Genomic DNA, 21,485 nt, shown 5'->3' with positions numbered 1-21,485 from the left:
TGATGTTTGTATTGGAAAACATGACAAAAATACTAAGTAAAAAAAAAAATTGCAGTGCTTTTTTAATTTAATAAATAACTCTTAAATTACTTGGTTAAAAAAACATCTGTAAAAAAATGAACATAAATGATATAATAACTGTAAATATCAAGAAATAGACCATAAAAAGTGTGAACAGACCAAGCAAGAGACCGTAATGTCCTGAATTTCATCATCATGCATTAGAGAGATTCCGCCCCCCTTTCCCTATCGCTCCTACTTTTCATCCCACATCTTTTCCCTCCATTCTCCACTTCATCTCTCCCTGTCTCATGTGGTGCTGATTGAACCCCATCAAAGGCTGCGGTGAGAGTAGATGGCCTGCTGCAGCTCCAGCCTCTCGCAGCCTAATGAGACACACACACACACACACACACACACACACACACACACACACACACACACGTGCATACATGCACACACGCACACACACACACACACACACACACACACACACACACACACACACACAGACGCACGCACACACATGTTGGGTTTCCATGTTTTATGGGGACATCCCATAGGCGCAATGGTTTTTATACTGTACAATCTGTATGTGCTATTGCCCTACACCAACCCTACACCTAAACTTAGCCCTCACAGGAAACATGCTGCAGTTTTTGATTTTCAAAAAACTTTATGCTGTATGATTTATAAGCTTGTTTCCTCATGGGGACCAAAAAATGTCCCCACAAGATTAAGATTTACTGGTATTACTATCCTTGTGGGGACATTTGGTCCCCAGGACGTGATGAATACCAGGTGCACACACACACACACACACACACACACACACACACACACAGACACACGCACACACACATGTGCATACATGCATGCAATTCCAAACAAGACATGCACTACATGCACACAAGCACATACTCACAGCTTCTTGATGCATATCTTTTATGCAATGCAATGCAAGAAAAATCATTCTCATAATCATTTTTATCTTGTTTCATATAACTTCCATCCATTTACTTTAGAATCAATAATTAAAACTTGTTTTTAGAGAATACTTGTTCATTTAAGTTTATTTTTCTCCCATGTATGATCAATGCACATGCAATTCCAAGATGTTCTCTCAAAACAAATCTTCATATTTTACACAATTGTGCTTCTCAAGTAATGTCTTTCCTTCATTTATCCACTTTCATCAGTGGTTTCTCTCTCTCTTCTTGCCATGTCTCGTCACACTCCCGCAAAACCACAGCTCTCTTCAGAGTCTTTTCCAAACCAGCCTGGCGTCTGTCTCCCCTTACTAACACCCCTCTCTCTCTGTGTGTGTGTGTCTTACATATCAAAATATAGCCCCAAAAAGCATTTATACACTAATGTCACAAAAAAAGTTTTAATGTCTTTACATTAGATACAATGTATCAAAACAAAAAGAAGCACAAACACAAGCAAAACATTTGATGGAAGTGTGTTGAAGATGAAGACAGTCAGTATTGTGTCAGTGGATGATGTTAGTTTATATGATTCTTTATGCCTGTGATTTAAATTACTTCAAAACGACCTGATTCAAGCATATTGAGACTCCAACATGAAGAACAGCAACACTAGTGAAGAGAAACGCAGATACAGATCTAATCAATCACATTTTTATTTGTGACTTCGGTGTCCAAATACATTCTGCAGCTCCTGTATCGGCTGTTGAGCAAATTATGAAAAGAGCTGAACAGTAAACATAAATTATGAAATATATACATCTTTAATAGATAAATCTTTATACACGTGAGCAAATAAATACAGAACATTCAGGTTCTTGCATTACATTTATACACTCACAGACACAACAGAAAACAGAATGAATACAAATAATTCAACAGCATCTAAAAATAAATCATCTACAGTTACTAATTGCAATTTGCCTTAGTATTTGCTTCATATGCTAGTACAGCACCTCTAAGTGGTCAAACATTAACATTGCATTAGTCATAGTCTAGTGGTGCTGTGCTGGTAAAATTGATTTGAAGATTGAGGTGAATAAAAATGTTACTTTATCTTTGTCTTTTTTTTTAAAAAACAGATTTAATGCAAAAATGTTTTTCTTGAAACTTACAAACTTGAAATTTCACAAAAATGCTGAAATTAAAATAGAAATACAATCCAATTTCCAAAACTAAAACAGATTAATATACAATTAAAAGTTAATGTACACTAAAGTGCCATTCAAGAGTAGTTATTTGATGATTATATTAATGTATAGCACCAGTATCCAACAGATCTGATGAAGTGCAATGTTCCCTGGTGTCCATTTTTCAAAAATTTCACAAAGTATAAATGAGTAAATGTAGAGTATATAAGTGCACATTTAACACAGCTATAACGCAAATGCAGCTACAGAAATAAAACAGCATGAAGCTCATCATCTTCTAGCAGTTCTCACCAGACTTCTAGTGGGGTTTTTGAACCTGGATGTGCCGGGCAGGATTCACTACACATCCTTTCTCCTTATAATGATCCAGAAGTCTTCTCCACAACACACTGCACCGCAGCAAGTTCTCATTACCTGTCAAAATAGCAGAATTACAGCGCTGTAATCCATGCATCAAATATAAAACTGTTGATAATTATAAAATACATATAAAAAAGGTTTAGTGTAATTATAATAACATTTATTAAACCTGGCACTATTAACATAAACTGCACACACACAAAAAAAGGTGAAGATATATGATATTTATATCATTTTTATACCCTTTTTAGGGCTGAATAATATTCATGCTTAAGAGACATAAATGACTGTAAATTAAAACTGCAATATGTGTGTTATTTTGCATTATAAAACAAAAAAAAACAGGTGTTACAAATCCACTTTTTCACACATTATTGACTCGCACGAGCCTAGACGGTGTAACTAACCAATGATGCACAGGCCCTCTTGAGCCCTGGTGATGCCCACGTTAACTTGGTGTGGGTCCATGATGAATCCAAGTCGTTTCATATTCCAGGATTTGGTTGGTCGTTTTTCTATTTCAGATTCAGGACAAGAGCGCACAGTTGACATGATGACATATTTCCATTCACTTCCTGTGGTCAAACAAACAAAGGAGAACAGATCAGAAATAATAAACTGTATTTACATGTCTTGAAAGTGTTTAGTTGTGTCTTAAAAATACATAGCATTCCTGTATATGTTTATTATACATTTATTTTTCAAATGTATAAAAGGGAGCTAAATAATGGTTAGTTGTAATGTACCGTCATGGTTCAGGTAAACGAGTTAATGCTTAATGATGTTCACTCTGCCATTAGTGGACTCATTATTGTGAAAATGTTCTTACCTTGACTCCTCATGATGGTGTTGACTGTGATGCCTCTTATATTCTTATCAGACAGGGACTCATTAATATTTGCCACTTGAGCATTATATGGTGTGAGAATGGCAATGTCCTTGGTCTTTATCCCAGCCTCAGTCAAAAGAAAGGCGATCCGCACCTGTAGGAAGTTTATTACAATTATCAAATAATAATAATTAGTTTTTCTAGCTCGTTTTGTTATGAAAATGGAGAAACCGTGGAGTGAGAGACGAGTAGTAGCAGCAGTATGTGAAATATCCACATGCATATCTGGGCCTTAGCAGACCTCTGGGGATGTATATAGATAATGGAGGCATCCTTCAATTAAATATTGAACATACTGAAATATACAGCCTGAATGCACTGTAAGTCGCTTTGGATAAAAGCGTCTGCTAAATACATAAATGTAAATATTGTAATAATATGCTATGTTTTGTGTGTAACACAATAGGCAATATGCTTTAATTTACACTGTATAGCCCAAAATTACACTTTAATTAATTTTGCTCTTACCACTTCTTCTGCCTCTTCCACATTTGCCTTTGAATTTTCATTCCCCCGTTCAGTGGAGACCACCAGACCTTTCTCCTTTCCTTCAACATGACCGAAAACAATGCATGTTTGCCTTGATTTAGTAAGGAAGAGACTTGGTTTGGGTGACGTTCCAGTTTTTAACTGTCCTTCATAGAACTCCTCAGATGGAAATGCACAGATGTCTTCTTGCTGTAAGAGACAAGATATTTAAGAAATTTTAATTTGAAATAATTTGAACTATAAAAATAAAAATAGAGCTACTGCGGTTCAGTTGTTTAGATCATTGTCATATTTTGCTTGATAATAAATACTATTGCTGATTGAAAATGATACATTTACATAAAAAACAGAGCTGCCATTATCTAAAGAACATTAAAAAGTACAGTAACTGACCAATGTTTAGATAGAAATACAGTATTGAAGCTATAGTGTGATCATTTACTACCATTCTGTACTGAGTGTCAAGCATGAGTGCTTTCTCCATGTAACGTTCAAAAAGAGATTTGCTCATTCCCAGTCGCTCCACCACATCACAGTGGACTACAGGCTGCAGCTGCATATGATCGCCCAGAAGAACAATCTACAACATGACATTAGTACAATATTAAGAACCTAGAAGTGGATTCAACTCTATTGCATGTCTTTCTTCAATGCAATCATGGAATTCTTTCTGTTTTACCTGTATTGATGTGAATGTTATGCTAAAGCCTCCAATAACCTTTAATGTGTGTTATTCAACCAATCCATGCTGTTAATGTCCAGGTTTAAGTGTTTGTCTGAAACAAACACTGCTTTGGAGTCGTACCTGCTCAGGCTTATGAGCCGCTAGTGGAATAAAGGCTTCCGGTTCAGTTGCCATGGCACATTCATCAATGATGATCTGTTTGAAGTCGAGGAGTTTAGCTAAGGTAGGGTTTGAGGCGGCTGTGCAAGTGCACAAGATGACATCATGCCGCAGTAATTCATGTTTCCGAGCCTCTTGGAGAACGTCTTTGTAGCTTTAAAAAAACAACAAAAAATGTCTTCAACTTTAAATTAGTGCAAACAATTTTCAACAAACAAGAAACAATAACATAGAACCAAAATCCATGTGATATGTACTGTAGTTACAGAGCCATACTTACAATTTCTTTTCTTCATTAGTGAGTGCATCTCCTCTTGCGATTTTCATATCAAAAGCTAGTATTTGTGTGGAGAATGGGTTGCCATCTTTTCGAATCAGGTGGTGAAGTGCAATGGAGCTAATAAAATGACAGCAATACACATCTGTTATTGAAATATATAACATACATACATTGCCTTGCAAAAGTATTCATACCCCTTTATTTTTTCAAATTTTGTAATGTTGCTGCCTTATGTTAAATAGCTTTTTTTCCCACATCAATCTACACTCAATACATCATAATGACAAAGCAAAAACAAACATACAAAAAAAACAGGTTTAACATATTTGCAAATTTATTTAAAATAAAAAACTTTAATGATTCAATTGCATAAGTGTTCATACCCTTATCCAGGACAGATGAAATTGAGCATTTATTTTGCATGTAAATGTTACTACACTTCGAGTGAAGTTAAGCTGTGGCAAATTCAATTGAATGAGCATGATTTGGACAGGCACAAACGTCTTAATAAAAGGTCTAACAGCTGAAAATCCATATTACAGCAAAAACCAAGCCCTGATAAATAAATAAATAAAAACTGCCTGTAGAGCTCAGAAACAGGTTTGCGTCAAGCCATACATCTGCAGAAGAGTTCAGAAAAAAATTCTGCTGCATGGAAGGTTCACAGAAGCATGTAGTCTCTGTTACCCTTATAGTTTGAAACAATCAGGACTCTTCTTAGAGCTGGACTCCTGGCCAAACTGAGCAATTAATGGAGAAGGGCTTTGGTTAGAGTGGTGACCAAGAACCTGATGGTCACTATAGTTGAGCTCCATGATCGTATGTGGAGATAGGAGAAACCAACAGAAGGACAAACATCACTACAACACTTCACCGATCTGGGCTTTATGGTGTCGTGGCAAGACTCAATCCTGTCCTCAGTGAAGGCAAAAGAAAACACACTTTAAATTTGCAAAAAGTACCTAAAGGACCCTCAGACTGTGAGAAACAAGGTTCTCTGGACTGATGAACCTCAATTCTAAGCATCATGTTTGAAGGAAACCAGGCACTGCTCATCACCTGCAGAGTACCATCCCAAAAGTAAAGTGAGCCAGTAGCAGCCTCATGCTGTGGAGCTGTTTTTCAGCAGCAGGGACTCATCAGAGTAGAAGAAAAGCTCAATGCACTAAAATATTGAGCCTTAATGAAAACCCAGTCCAGATCATTTGGAACCTCAGACTGGTCAGAAGGTTCACCTTCCAACAGGACAATGACCCTAAGCACACAGCAAGAGTGGCTTATAGACAACTCTGTGAGAGGCCCAGCCACAGCCTGGGATTGAACCCAATCAAATATTTCTGGAGGAACCTGAAAATGTCTGTCGGCCCCCATCCAACCTGACAGAGCTTGAGAGGTGAAGAGAAGAGGATTGATGCCAAATGAGGATTATTGCCAAATGCTGATGTTCAAAGCTTGTCACATCATACCCAAAAAGACTCAACCAAGTACTGAGTTAAGGGAATGAATACGTATACAATGTACTTGTTTTAGTTATTAAATAGTTATTCTAGTTAAATTTATAAAGTTGTGAATGCTGTTTTTGCTTTGTCATTATGGTGTATGGAGTGTAGATTGATGTGGGCAAAATGTATTTAAAGCAGTTTAACATAAAAACGTGAAAAAAATGAAGGAGTGTGAATACTTTCGCAAGGCACTGTACACACTACATTTGTAGTTAGTATCTTCACTCAAATAAGTGATAGATGGACATTATTTGGCAAATACCTAAGCTCTGTGTTGGGTTTTTCGCCTCTTTTTGAATTGCGTGACAGCTTTAGATTGCAACCTGGGTAAGGAAATTCCAACATCTCCATCTGAGCACTGTAGACTCTGAGAGGTCTAAGTTGATTTCGAAGTTTTAGGAGATGACCTGCAACACATTTGTTAAAGTGCAGTAATGTTGATAATGTGATGCTATTTAAATCTGAATTGTGTAACTGCTGCTTTACTAGTGGCACATAACTATATGTCATACTGAAGATAATTATATAGAAAAGCATAATAGATACTACCATATTCTTACTAATTCTGCAATCTTTACTGTGCATACTAAATGTAAAGTTCCTCATGTATTGAATATCTGAATAATCCACTATTTTTCTAGTAAATTTACCTGCTACAACATCAACAGATTTATTTGAAGGCCCACAGTAAAGAACAGCTCCCTTCTTCTGTGAATTGGAGGCAGGATGTTTTTGAGTATTCTTGAACAACCAGTACACAATATGGACACCAACAACAGTTTTTCCTGTGCCTGTGAAAATGCACAACACTCATTTAAAATGAAAGGACTGAAAATCAAGCGCAATGGCCTTACCAAAAAAGTCTGAAAATATCTCTCACCTGGTGGTCCTTGGATAAGAGTGAATGGGTTGGTCAGTGCCTCTCTTATAGCTTTACGCTGACTGTTGTTTAAATTGGAAAACCCAGAAGGGAGATAATTGTCAATCTCAAACCTGGCTGGAAACTGCTTCGAAATTTTTGCTCCTTTGAAGAGATTTAGTGTAGATTTAGTTAAACTACATTTGAAGAGATTATTTTGATAAACATGGCTAAGAAATCACTGGTGCTGACAGTAGAGTCTAAAAATACAGATGTTATAAAGAGGCAGTCAGCCTTTAGTACCTCCTTCAGAGTTGATTCTTCCACCAATGGCTATAGTTTTTACAAGATGGTTAGCTTTGGTGAGACTACTAATTGCATTTTCTTTGCGCCTGCAAAAGAAATAAAACAAACTCATAATTAATAAAGAATACATATTTACACATTTAGTTAGCTAGAGTATCTATAATTTGTAGTCTTACGCATCTGGCAGAAGCTTTGGAATCAGCTCCAGAGTAAATCTTGTCCTCTCTGAGAATATCTCTTCTGGAATATTTGTCACGGGCATGTGGTTAATCTGAAAATCAATTTGCAAATTCTTCGGTTCCTTGGAGTCATTTTCTTCAACGTTTGTAATTATGCCATGGGCCACCCAAGTGATAGAGGGGATATCCATGAGAGTTGTGCACTGAGAGGGGCTTCTCTGACTTTGGTGAATCTTAGTTCGAATGCAGAGGACACTGTTCTTGAGGTCACATTCAATGGACCACTGAGATTTTTTGTCCAGTGGGAGGAGAAAAAAACCTTGAAGCTTCTTTTCACGAGAGTTTTCCCATTTCAAGACTGCATCTTCAATAAGAATGCTCTCATTTTCAGCAACAGCATTGGAGGCTGACTCCATTTCACACAAAGGTTTCCATATTGCCTGATAATCCATGTATGTCTTGTATGAATTCCTTGATGAGTGGAAAGCATATTTTGAGAAACACTTGATTGGATCTTTCACATGCTCCAAACAAATCTCAAATTTTGGATGCACAGCAAACAGCTGAATTGCTGGTGTCATTAGTCCCCGAGCCGTGGCTGCACCTAGCTGTACTTCGACTGCCTCACCTGGCTTTATTCTCATCGACAGTTCGGCATAATGCTCAGCATGCATGGGATCTGATTTTTCTGAACTTGTAGCATTTCTCAGTCTTTCCTGGAATTGTCTTGCATGGTTTCTTGAGCTGACATCAAGCTCCTCAATCAGGAGGAACAATCTGTCCCAATCGTCTTCTCTAAGAGCATCTGCTAGGCATTTCCAGGTCTTTGTAGAGACATAGGCCATGACTGAGTTTGGAGTTTGCTGTTTCACTTCTGCAAGGATGTGAGGATTGGAGAATGAATATATCCTTCGCACCCATTTCAAGATCATGCAGTTGTTTGCTTCATCAAACTGTGGTTGATCTGCCAACTGAAGATCCCTGTACATAATGTCTAAGTTTTCTGATATAGAGTTTCTGTTAAGTGGGAAGGATAATCTGAAGTTTGTCCCTGATGCATTGAGTTCTGCAATGTAGGCCAGCTTCCTTTCACTTTGGGTCAACAGTTCTATTGCAAAACGTAGAGCATTAGATTTCCTCTCATATGCTGATTGTTGATTGTTTTTCCTGGAAAATTCCATACAAGACAGATCGATGTCATGAGCTGTGTACCTAACACTTGTCTTGTCATTTACAGAATGAAGAAGGCGCTGTACAATGACATCTATATATCGGCGGATTGGAGATGAGGCCCATGTATAGCTGTCAAGATCTAAATCATAGTGCCCAATTCTTGAGGCATGTGTCGAGTTTGAACGCAGGACGCATGATTTGTGAAACAGTCTCCTAAATGCAATAGCAAAAGGGAGAAGTTGGGGGTGAATCTCATCTGTTGCAATAAAGTCAATTATTTTGTAGATATTTGTCTGCTCTGCTGCTGTCTTCAAGCATCTCAAAACAGATTTTAATATGGGGAAGGTTTCAGAATCAGAAATGCCAGCCTGAGGGTTTGGCATGGCTCTGCGGTGGATCAAACCTTGGTTATTCAGTTCATGAGACACATGTTCACACTGATGAACTTGACTTGAGAAGTGAACAGATAGTTGAATCAAGGAGGCATTTTTGTCAAAAAGGTCAGTGAGCTTTTCACTGTTTGGCCTGTCCTGGCATCTCAGTGGAGTTATGCTCCTTGTTGTTTCATCAAAAAGAAGACGTTCAGCAACCGTGTGGTTAAACATGATCATCAGCTCTTCCACCATTAAGTGAGATTGCCTTCTTCCCAGAGTCATGTCTTCATCTGGCTGTTTGTAGCACCAGTCTTCCTGTTTCCTCAATCTCCTGTGGACCTCAGCAAAAGTCCATGCTTTCACAAGGCAGATTTCAAGCTGGTCAGAATTCTGATGATTTTCAATGATGTCTTCAGCTTCATCATAGGAAAACTTCTTCTTGGAGCGAATGACAGACTTCCAAAATGATCTATCCTTTATGCAGTGTGTCTTAGTATCTACTTGAATTATCAAGGAGATTGCTCGTCTATCATGGTTAGGGATTAAACTGAAGAAATTGGTACTCAGTTCTTTTGGGAACATGTGTATAGGCTCCTTCCCACTGGGATAGAATGTAGTGCACAGCTGTCTTGCATATTTGTCCAGTTCACTGTCTTTAGCCACAAAACTTGCAACATCAGAAATGTGAACTCCTATTTCATAGCACTCTCCTAAATCCCGTACACTGAATGCATCATCAAGGTCTTGTGAATCTTCAGGATCAATGGTGAATGTTGGGAGCATGCGAAAATCTCTTCGTCCCTTATCAAACAAACTGACACCTTGAAAGTCTTGCATCTGATTTCTCACAGATGAAGAAAGTGTTCTCCTCAACTGATACTCTATGTTGAGTATATTCAGTCCATTATCTAAAGTTGTCATTTTTGGAAACACTTCCACAACTGTCCCCAAAGGATATCGGGAAAACTTCTTCCACTTAAGGACTTTGACAATGAAGAGATATTTTCCACGTGCTTCTTCATTTATTTTGATGAAACGCTTTATTTTGTGATTCTCTGGATTTCTTACAGCAATGTGGTCTGGTTTGTTCTTTGAAAATGGTGTGTAGATTTTTGTGATGCATTTGTTGATAGGTGTCATCACCTGATTGTCATGTCTTTCAATAGTGCAGACAAATTCTTTGACAGCATCCGCACTTTCAAGGACATTGATCACTTTACCCGTAGGTGGATATAATTTCTCATTCAGGATCTCGACTGTTACCTTGTCTCCAGGGAACGCTTGTCCGATATTCTTTCTACCCTTGATATTAATTCTCAGAGAGGGCTCGTCAAGTGGTCTAGCATAAGCTTGATAAAAACTCTCTATGACCAGCTCACACCGTTTATGTGTTGAAGAGTCAGTCAACAACTGCACTTCATCTAGTTCTGTAATTTGGTTGTTCACACTACTGACAAATTGCTCATGTTGAAAAACTGGAAACAAGCCTTCCTCTGTCAATGCAACGTTTATGTATTTGCTCTCATCAAGAAGCTCTTGAAGTATTGGGTCTTCTGTGTCTGGTATTTCAGATGTAGTTGATTCACTATCGCTGTTGTCTTCATCCTCACTTCTGCAGAGCTCAGATATCTCAAGGAGATCTTGTTTCAAAGAATCCAAGGTAAAGTCATGGGCACTTCCCTTGTTGATGCAATCCTCTATGTACGATCTCCATAGTCTCCAGCACATACCAAACTGTTGGCAAGAAAGTGCAACTGCATCTCCAACAACAAATATTTGGGATTGGGCTCTTGTCATAATGGTGTTTAGCACTCGTGTGTCATTGAAAAACTCAAGACAGGTCCGGTCCGTCTCCAATAGGCTGTCCTTGGTGTGCACAGTGGAAATCACGATTACTCTGAACTGTTTTCCTGCAAAATATGGAAAAGGGCAGTATGCTCTGTAAATCACATGCATTAATACTAGTATGTTTGTACATACCATAGCATAGTATTACATTTGAGGGATGAATCATCTTTACCTTGCACATTTTCTGCATTCTCCACAGTGAAACGGGGCAGTCTAAGCTGACGCAGTCTTTGCCTGATCTCCAACACCTGAAACACAAAAGAGGCAAAAGCATCTGGTATAAACACTAACATAAATTTGTGACCCTGGACCACAAAACCAGTCATAAGTGTCAATTTTGAAATTGAGATTTCTGAATAAATAAGCTTTCCATTGATGTATGTTTTTTTTAGGATAGGGCAATATTTGGCCGAGATACAACTATTTGAAAATCTGGAATCTGAGGGTGCAAAAAAAAAATCAAAATACTGAGAAAATCGCCTTTAAAGTTGTCTAAATGAAGTTCTTAACAATGCATATTACTGATAAAAAATTTAAGTTTTTATATATTTACGGTAGGAAATTCACTAAATATCTTCATGGAACATGATCTTTACTTAATATCCTAATGCTTTTTGGCACAAAAGAAAAATGGATAATTTTGACCCATACAATGTATTTTTGGCTATTGCTACAAATATACCCCAGCGACTTCAGACTTAAGGTTTTGTGGTCAAGGGTCACATTTGACACAATAGCAGAATGCCATTAATTAAAGCATAAGTTGGTTTGATACCTGTCTGCCTTGAGAAAGAACACAGATTGATTTCGGATCTTTACCATCCCACTCCTGAGGCCATTCCTCCATTATTCCTTGCACAATGTCAACAACACTTAGAACTTGTTCCGCATTGAACCAGGACATGCTTGTTGGGTCTAAACAGCATTCTCCTCTTACATGATGGAACTGCAAGGCATGTTGTTGTGGATGAGGAGGCACATCTCCTCTAGCCTTAATCACATCACTCTTTCCCACATAAAATTGTGTTGAAACAAAATCCACAATGTCCTTTGTGGAACGGTAGTTTTCAGTGAAAATGATTCGGCTTTGTTTGGCGATGTCACTGTTTTCAGCTTGGTAGTAATAGAAGAGGCGATTGAGCAGGGTATGTTCTGAGCATTTGCCTTGTTTCACAGAGAAGAGCTTGGGTCCCATCTGCATGTGATCTCCTGCTAAAACAACACGTGTGTTTTTACCTGCTAAGCCCAGTGCCATAAGAGCCTCACACTCCAACATCTGCGAAGCTTCATCAATCAGAATGTGGCTGAAGTAGTTTTCAGGGAGCTTCATGTCATGGAAGAAACGAGCCACAGCAGTTGTTGTTATGATGATTCTTGTGGAATCTAAAACAGCTTTATCAGGAAACTCAAAATGACTGCCGTCTCTGGATAAATGGCAGTACTGTAGAGTGATGGGATCAGTGGATCTGGGATTGCTTTCCTTTGCCTTGATTCTCAAAGGTTTGGCTTCACAATGAACAGTTGCATATTCATGAAAATGACCTTTTACATAAAGATCACCAGAACTGTATCAAGAAAAAAGAGAAATGACTGCATTAAACAATTAAAATTGTAGAAACACAAGTTACAAAATGACGATGCCTTCAAGGTATACATTTTTATCAGTTTTATGCATTCCCTGGGAATCAGTTCCATGACCTTGCCCTTACTTCCACCTTGCTCTACTGTTTTGCCAGAGGAATGCAATAGGGATGCACGATATGATTGGACCAATATCGGAATCGGCCGATAATAGCTTTAAATGTAAATATCGGCATCGATCCGATATGAAAAATTATGCCGGTATGTCTTGTCTATAAGAGGAATACATTAATTAGTTTTTCTTGTTAAAAACTAACCAAAATTAAAAATAATTTGCTTATAATTTTTGCACAGGAGACACTTGGTGTTTGTCCAAACAAAAGGAAATATATCGGCATTGGCTATCGGCCAAAATGAGTTGAAAAATATCGGCATATCGGATAGCTGCAAAAATCCAATATTGTGCATCCCTAGAATGCAATTTAAAAAATGTATATTAAAAGGCAATTTCCCTGTTGAAAAAAATGTGCTGTGTTTTGTGTTGTTGGTGTGCCAGTGTAAATTACAATAGATCACCCTCAGTGTAATCTGTCAACGTGATGGACGGCCTTCGTAAATGACGAACATTTTTCGGTTAATGCGACCTGTGCCTGCTCTGTCTTGTTTTTCAGCACGTTGTCAGTGTCCTCTTTGCTCCACAATGTATTTTTCACTGCTAAGGGGAGTCAGTAACTTTGAAGGGTCAATTGTGGTGCCTTACCTGTTTGTGTGTGTGCAAATCAGGATTTTGTTCTGCGGTTGCTGCACAAGAGCCTGGGTCATCTTTGCAAGGGTTCGAGTTTTCCCTGTTCCAAAAGGTCCATAAATTAACAAAGGTGGGATGCTGCTTCTGTTGTCTGTTACACCCAGAACAAAGTTCATTGCTGCTTGCTGCTTCTCATTTAACTCTCCTGTATCTGACTGAGAAGAAATACAGAAGTTGCTGTTTTTCAGGTCAGGTAAGACTTTGTCTAAGTTGGGAAGGTCATCAATGGCCTTGTGCATCTCACAGAACCAGAGACGATTTAGCTGGAACTGGACTTCCATCTCACATTGCTGTCCATTCTGCAGATTCAGATCAGTGCAGCATTGTTTGGAAAGCTGCAAAAGTACTTGTGTCTCTGTGGCAGCGTCTTTTAGAAATTCAGCCTCATAAATAGGCCCAAGATAATCATTGTTTTCCACAACACGAACAAGAGATCTGATAGCCTGTCTTTTCACTATGAAACCTTGAGGAGCATCAGGAGTGAGTGGGTGAGACAGAGGCACAGCAGCAAGAAGTGTCCCGGGATAAGCACATTTCAGTCCAAACCTGTCATCAGACAGGCAATTTTGCAACTGCGCAGTCCCTCGTAGATTGAGCCTGGAAATATTTTAGGACAGGGAGGGAACATTAGAATTTTTATCAATTTTCAAGTATTGGACTTAGACCTAAGAAATATATATGTATATACCTGGTAAGCAGTTCACCTTCTACTTTTTCCTCCCGATATAAAAAATGGTGCATGCTGTGTTTGTAATTGTCATGGTTAATCAAACTGTTCATCTGATCTATCTTGATGAGCTTGTATCTGTTTATCAGCTCTCTCTCTGCCTCTTCTCTTTCAAAAAAAGGAATGATTTCCATGCTTTCCTCATTCCAGGGCTCAAGATTCCTGGCAGACTCTTGTTTTTCTAGCAGAATCTCAGGTGCTGGGGTCGAGACTGGTGTTCCCTTACACTCATCCTCTCCAACTCTGACCTTGATTTTTTGTCGTAGTACGGGTCTCGTATTAAAGTCAAACACTACCCACTGCTCATACAAGCCTGGATGGTCAGATTTGAAGGACACTGGGATTTCATACTCTGCAGAAACACATTATAATTTAGGTGAAAGTGATTTGTGAGCTTGGCAGTTCAACAATTAATAAGTATTAGTAAAAGCATGTTATAAGGTTTCTTTAAGAGTTTTGTTAGAAATAGTCATTCTTCACCTGTTTGGCTCTTCTTATACCCAGCACTAGTGGAATATGTCCGTTCCTCATTGGGGTCTTTGCTGAGGCTGAATATCGCCCCCAGTTCCCGTCTGAGTAAAGCAATAACTTCTAGAGGTTCCTGGAGGGATTTAAGTCCATTTGGAAGTACAGATCAATGTCATTGCAGAGGCTATCCTACACTACTGAGTCTTACAGCTGTCTAAAACTGTTACAAAGGTGCTTGGCAGATTACAGACCTAAAAAAACTAGAATATGTATTGTAAATTTATTGTACCATATATACCTGATAATAAAAACTGGCTAAACATTTTGACAACTTTTGCAAGAATTGAATCTTTTTTATGTCACTTAGGGACTTGAGACTAAGAGATGACTTTCATCATTTAACTGATCAAGAAGTAGGCCTATAAACCACTGCTGAGTGAAACCCCATAATTCTTAAAACTAAGAGCAAGTTTAGTAGTATTATTGGTAACTGGTACTATTATATTATTGTAACTAAACTTTTTCATAACTATTTTTACTATTTTGGAAATTAAAGACAAATGTTTGTGTACGTGTTAAAATACAAACCTTAGAATTAATGGTAAAATTCCATGTACACTGTATTCCCTTTTTCCTTACATAGACGCTGTCTATATCTGGGTCACAGCTGATAGAAACTTCAGGAAGGCTGTCGCTGACCTGCAGGAATATTGATTCAATCAATGATTATGACATTGTAAAAAGCAATTGTAAAAATCCACAATTATATTTAAATTTTGGGTGTAAATATATATAATAAAAAATAGCATGAGCCAAAAAAATTTATTATTTGTTAGCATTTATAACACTGCAATTAACTCCTAAATAACAGCAAGTAGCAATGCAAAGTATCAAAGGTCAGAGGTACATCTGTCAACATTTGGGATACTGTCCTAGAGCTTTACTCACTAATGATATTATACACTGTTCATTACTGAATGGCCCACTTACGATGGTTTTCTTGTCGCTGCTGTGTCTGTATTCCTCCAACAGCTTGTCCTGATAGGACAGTAAACCCATCTCGGCTGCATCTCTGGCTCTTTTTCGTGAAGCCTTGATTCGTTTTTCCCATTCACGAAGTTCCTCTTGACTGTGTGCCTTTGTGCAATTATCACCATACTCGCATATCAGGGATCTATGGGAGAATGTTTTATAGGCTGCTTTATCATACTTTGACACAAGAAAACATTTAATGGCATGTCACACTTGCCATAAATACCTTCCACACAGTTTCAGGTCCTTGTATGTTGGTGGTGGATCTCGGTACTTCCAAGTCTGAGAGGTATCTTCAAAGATCAGTCTCCTGTGCTTCACAGTGAAACAGTGGTTCATCAGTTTCTCAGCTTTTGGGAAGTGGACTTGACATAATGTGCAGTCAAACTGTCCTCCTTTCTCTTGAGTCTTTGACTGCAGCGTCCATTGGTTTTGTTTTATCATATTCATAATCTGAGGAATTGTCAGTTTTTCATGCTTCATGGTGTTCCACAGCGCTGCTTCCTCTGAGCTCCTAGCAAAGGTACATCTACTTCCATACTGCTCGCATCCAGTTTGTTCAGTGAAGTACCAGCAAACAACATACTTTTGAGGTCTGGGACGACCTGGCCGGGGGGCAACAGGCCTCCACACTGATTTTCGACCTTTCCGCCTGATCAGCAGGATGTCTTCAGAACAGTTATGGATGACCTGGTTAAGTGAGTATGAAATCTCATTGTGTTTTTTACAGCATTTATTACATCTGACACACAGACTGAACCTCTTTTTTAATGTTTGAAGAGCATATTGATTTCCTGCAAGGGCCATGATTTAGAAGACATGAAATTCCTGTGAAAAGAAATAATTTGCAATTAGATTAAGATTTCACAATGTCTATTTACAACTTCATTTTTTGGTTATTGTTTTTAAGCAATTATATTTTAATTATGCATTCTAATTTTCAGACTTAGTGAATACTAGCTGTAAGGAACATATCTTTACATACAGTAATTCATGTTTTTATAAAAGGCATGGTAATTAAAAATGACTTGCCTGCCAACAAAACTTTTACATTTAGATAAATTTAAAGGCTAAAAAATGCTAAATGCTCAAATTTAAATGCTTGAAACCTGCAGTGCTCATGTTTATTAATGAAGTCAAAGCCTTTTGGAAAATCAATTTGTGGTGGTCAGTTTGGTCAGCACAAATAAATAAATGTAGGAAACACATCCCACAGCACAACAACCTGAGCCCAACTTCAGTCTACTCATCACTTTAAAGTGCATATTTCAGGTTATTTATTTTTTTCAAATTAATATATAACCTTGTATGAAAATACCACATGAACCATTAATGCAGGATTTAAAAATGTTTTACAAGACGCGAGGGCACAAATTTAGATGAAAAAGTGACTTTCCTTGACAGTTCTCAAAAAACGTTTTTTTTTTTTTTGTCAACATCATATTACGTCACGAGAGGGAGTCGTGTGCCGCACTCTGCTTTGAGCGCGCACGAGTCAGTGTGTTTTCAGTAGTTATTTTTATTTCAATTTATCATTGTCATGGTAAATTATTGTGTTTGTGGAGGTTGCACAAACTCCAGCCTGTCAGGACATCGAGTCCACAGGTTTCCTAACAAGAAATAGGATGGTATCTTCCGGGCCTCGGTGCGTTAGTGCAGCTGAAGAGACTGGACTTCACTAATGCATCTGCTTCAAACACCGCGGTGGTGTGTAACTTAACAGATGTGATGGAGGCCAAGTGGAAAAGCATGGTCAGCAGTGAATGTGATCTAAACTTGTGTTTGCTTCTCCCAGCATATGCCGTCTGAGAGAGGAATACTCCAGATCCCTCCAGTCATGTCCACTACACCTGCTCCTCTCTCCAGATCCCTCCAGTCATGTCCACTACACCTGCTCCTCTCTCCAGATCCCTCCAGTCATGTCCACTACACCTGCTCCTCTCTCCAGATCCCTCCAGTCATGTCCACTACACCTGCTCCTCTCTCCAGATCCCTCCAGTCATGTCCACTACACCTGCTCCTCTCTCCAGATCCCTCCAGTCATGTCCACTACACCTGCTCCTCTCTCCAGATCCCTCCAGTCATGTCCACTACACCTGCTCCTTTCTCCAGATCCCTCCAGTCATGTCCACTACACCTGCTCCTCTCTCCAGATCCCTCCAGTCATGTCCACTACACCTGCTCCTCTCTCCAGATCCCTCCAGTCATGTCCACTACACCTGCTCCTCTCTCCAGATCCCTCCAGAGGATCAACATGATGAGGCTGTTGGTGTATATCTAGCACAGCCTTCACCATTTAACACACTTTAACAACACATTAGTGTGATACCCAGACTGAAAGATTGTTAAATGTTTTTAAATGGGTCAGATGGTATTTCTTTTGGTAGTATATGTTTGGTACATCTACACACACACACACACACACACACACACACACATATATATATATATTAACAGTTGAAATGTTGTGTTTTGAGTTGGGTATTAACAGTGCTATGAAATAATATTTATGATTTAGTGCTGTATAAATAAAACTGAATTGAATTAACCATAAATGCAAATCTGCTTGATTGTGATTTATTATTTATTGATTGTCAACAAAATGAGGCCATTCAAAACCTTTATAAAGTCCTCCTTCCTCTGTAAACTATCTTCTAATAGCTGACACAACACATGCACCATAGCCCTTGTCTGTATGCTGTCATTATTGATTGTGTTACACAAATGGCATCAAAAAGTGTTACTTATAGGTAGTCATGACCTAAATAGAGTTAACTTGTAATTGAGAATCAAAATTATTCAGACTGTTTTAATATTAAAATCTTTAACTATGTATGTATACATGTATACAAGTATTTAGCTTAGAGTAATAAATGATTTCTGCCCTAAAACATGTGTCTGCTGGCCTGGAGCGTCTCTACTTCCTCCGCAAATTGAGAAGAGCCAGAGCCCCTGCCCCCATCATGTGCACCTTCTACAGAGGCACCATCGAGAGCATCCTGACTAGCTGCATCACTTTGTGGTATGGCGCTTGCAACGCATCCTGCCGCAAGTCACTTCAGCGCATAGTGAGAGCAGCTGAGAAGATCGTTGGTGTCTCTCTCCCCTCCCTCCAGGACATCTACAGCACCCGTCTCACCCGCAAAGCCCTCTGCATTGCAGGTGATCCCACCCACCCGACACACAGCTTCTTCAGATTGACCAGCAGACTGAAGGACAGCTTCATACATCAGGCTGTCAGGAAGCTGAACTCCCTCCGTCCTTGCCCCCCCTCCCCTCTTTTACCCCATACAACACTGAACTCTGACACTATGAGTTTTAGGCTGACACCAACCTAAAAACTGTGACAGCACCTGTCACTTGTGCAGCATTGGACTGATCACTACCTCATCCAACATTGACTGCAAACTATCTCTTCAGATAGTCTGATATAAGGACTGTTCTCCCTACTGACAAGCTCTTCTTGCACTACACATATATCTGCACAGTTTTGTTTTTATTTAACTGGTTTGCACTCTATCTATTCTGCCATGCGCCTTATGCCACTTTATCTCTTTTTTTTTATTTTTCTACAATGTCCTCAGACTGATAAGCTCTTGTTGCACTACACATATATCTGCACAGTTTTGTTTTTATTTAACTGGTTTGCACTCTATCTATTCTGCCATGCGCCTTATGCCACTTTATCTATTTCTTTATTTTTTTCTACAATGTCCTCATTTGTATAGCTGTATAGTTGTATGTACATATGTTTAAACTGTGTTATCTGTATTTGAACGTGTTTAATGTTAACTGTATGCACCAAGGGTCTGAGAGTAACGTATTTTCAATTCTCTGTATGTATGTGCCGTACATGTGGAAGAATTGACAATAAAGCAGACTTGATTTGGAGAGGTCTATGCTTTGATAAGTGGTGATAAGAAACCACTATCACATAACAGTGTGGGATATTAACGAGTGTGACTCGCCTGATCAACGCTTATTAGTTTCTATTACTGGTAGTATCAATACTTGCCTGATTACATTAGCTAACGTGTGTATATCTAACACTGATCTCTCACCAAACACCTGCCCTGTTCTCCTCACATCAACTCAATCTGTCTTCTCTGACCGTTGTTCTGTCTAATCCTGGCCTGTCCTGCTCTCTTGGCTGCATAACAGTCTCATCATTTTATCTGCGGTCCGTCATACGAGTGTAAATACACATTTAACATTTCCTCAGCGTCCGAACTGTCTGCGATCCATTGTTTTCCTGTGGTTTAAATGGACCGCGCTCCCTTTTGATGCGTCACTTCCGGTTTTGGCGCGTTTCAGATGTGGAAGTAAAATTCTCTCGCAAAAACTACTACAGAAGCCTTAATAGCGTATTTTAAAGTATATTTTAAAGAAAATCTAGTATTTTTCTATACATCGACACACTGCAGTCTCTAACCTGCAATAAGCGTTTGTAGTCAGCGCCACTAGCCAGACTGATGAACAAACACGGACCGGAAGTTAACTTTGGGCAAGGCGCGTACGCCAGATGTCAATAACAATAACTTCATGTCACCTTCTCTCAAAGAACAGTTAACCCAAATTAGATTATGCAATGAATTATTCACTCTGACATGCTGGGTATGACTTTATTTCATCTGTGTAACACAAAAGGGGATGTTATCAGAAATAGAGACTTATATTATATTATAATAGAGTCCCTATTAATCTTTTACTGTATGGAAAAAAGAAGCAATTAAAGTAAATGGTGATTGAAGCTACAAGCTTTTGAATTACACAGATAACAATTCAATGATCTTTTTTTGCAAAGCTTCATGAATTATTTTCCACTAAATAATATAATGTACACAAGCCTGAATTAATAATGCATATCATCATCTTACCTTCACATATTCATTCCAGTCCCAGAGGTTTTCTAACACTTGATGTTTCATTCGTTCTCACTGTTATGTGCGTCTAGAGGTGTTTAAGCAATATAATAAGCCACTCCCTTCCTAGAATTAAAGAATAACTTTCCATTTCCTGGACAGTGTTTGTACTGAACACTGCAAACGCAGTTTCAGCTTTCAGTTTCAGTACTGATGAAATCCACAGGAAGCAAACAGACACCGTTTAGGCCTAATTGACAAACAACTCTTAATATAAGTTGTTTCCTATTAGACTTTGTAAAAGGATACTCAGAGATAGAAAACTAAGTCATACCACATTTTGCTATTATACTTACTATTAATCCTTACAACCAAATTTATTATTATTATTATTATTATTTAAAAACTTTCCCTGCACAGTACTATTATGTTAAAAACTCACTTGGAAGAAACTCTATATTGGCTGCAAACAGTAAAACTAAAACATTAGAAAATACAAATATGCTGAGCATTGCTTACAAAAACAAACAAGGAGGTTATTGCACATGATTTTATCTGTGGAAACTGACCATGCCTGAGATGACCGCACACTGGAATGCTACACAAACCATTAAACAAATCAGGCGAATGAAAGTGTTTAATGGTACCTTGAGAACTGACATAATCTGGATTTGAAGTGTTAATATTTATTCATCTACTTTACCTTTATGTGTTCATTTCTTAATGTAATCAACATTCATTTACTTTTTTTCACATTATATTACCAT

The 21,485-nt window shown here is 38.4% G+C and overlaps 1 protein-coding gene across 2 annotated transcripts; it reads right to left on the bottom strand.

The window, feature by feature from the left end:
• Window positions 1–1,377: 1,377 nt before the first annotated feature.
• Window positions 1,378–20,804, bottom strand: LOC306845090 (3'-5' exoribonuclease HELZ2-like). 2 transcript variants are annotated; one of them, XM_079377658.1, is made up of 21 exons: window positions 20,734–20,804; window positions 16,083–16,684; window positions 15,815–15,998; window positions 15,413–15,523; window positions 14,837–14,957; window positions 14,318–14,708; window positions 13,585–14,226; window positions 12,019–12,808; window positions 11,416–11,491; window positions 7,846–11,305; window positions 7,667–7,755; window positions 7,385–7,528; window positions 7,155–7,295; window positions 6,767–6,911; window positions 5,003–5,119; window positions 4,684–4,876; window positions 4,324–4,458; window positions 3,858–4,067; window positions 3,330–3,483; window positions 2,908–3,075; window positions 1,378–2,554 (listed from the first exon to the last, which is right to left on the bottom strand). In XM_079377658.1, exons 2-21 carry the CDS (start codon window positions 16,661–16,663, stop codon window positions 2,439–2,441), a joined length of 7,968 nt encoding a protein of 2,655 aa, XP_079233784.1. In that variant the 5' UTR covers window positions 16,664–16,684; window positions 20,734–20,804; the 3' UTR covers window positions 1,378–2,438. The 2 variants fall into 2 exon arrangements, with proteins under 2 accessions (XP_079233784.1, XP_079233785.1); XM_079377659.1 differs by lacking the exon at window positions 4,324–4,458.
• Window positions 20,805–21,485: the final 681 nt, after the last annotated feature.

The sequence above is a fragment of the Barbus barbus genome, assembly GCF_936440315.1.
Source record: "Barbus barbus genome assembly, chromosome: 25".
NCBI classification, from domain to species: domain Eukaryota; kingdom Metazoa; phylum Chordata; class Actinopteri; order Cypriniformes; family Cyprinidae; genus Barbus; species Barbus barbus.
Note: the sequence above shows the minus strand (reverse complement) of the source record. Positions and strands in the feature narration are given on the sequence as shown.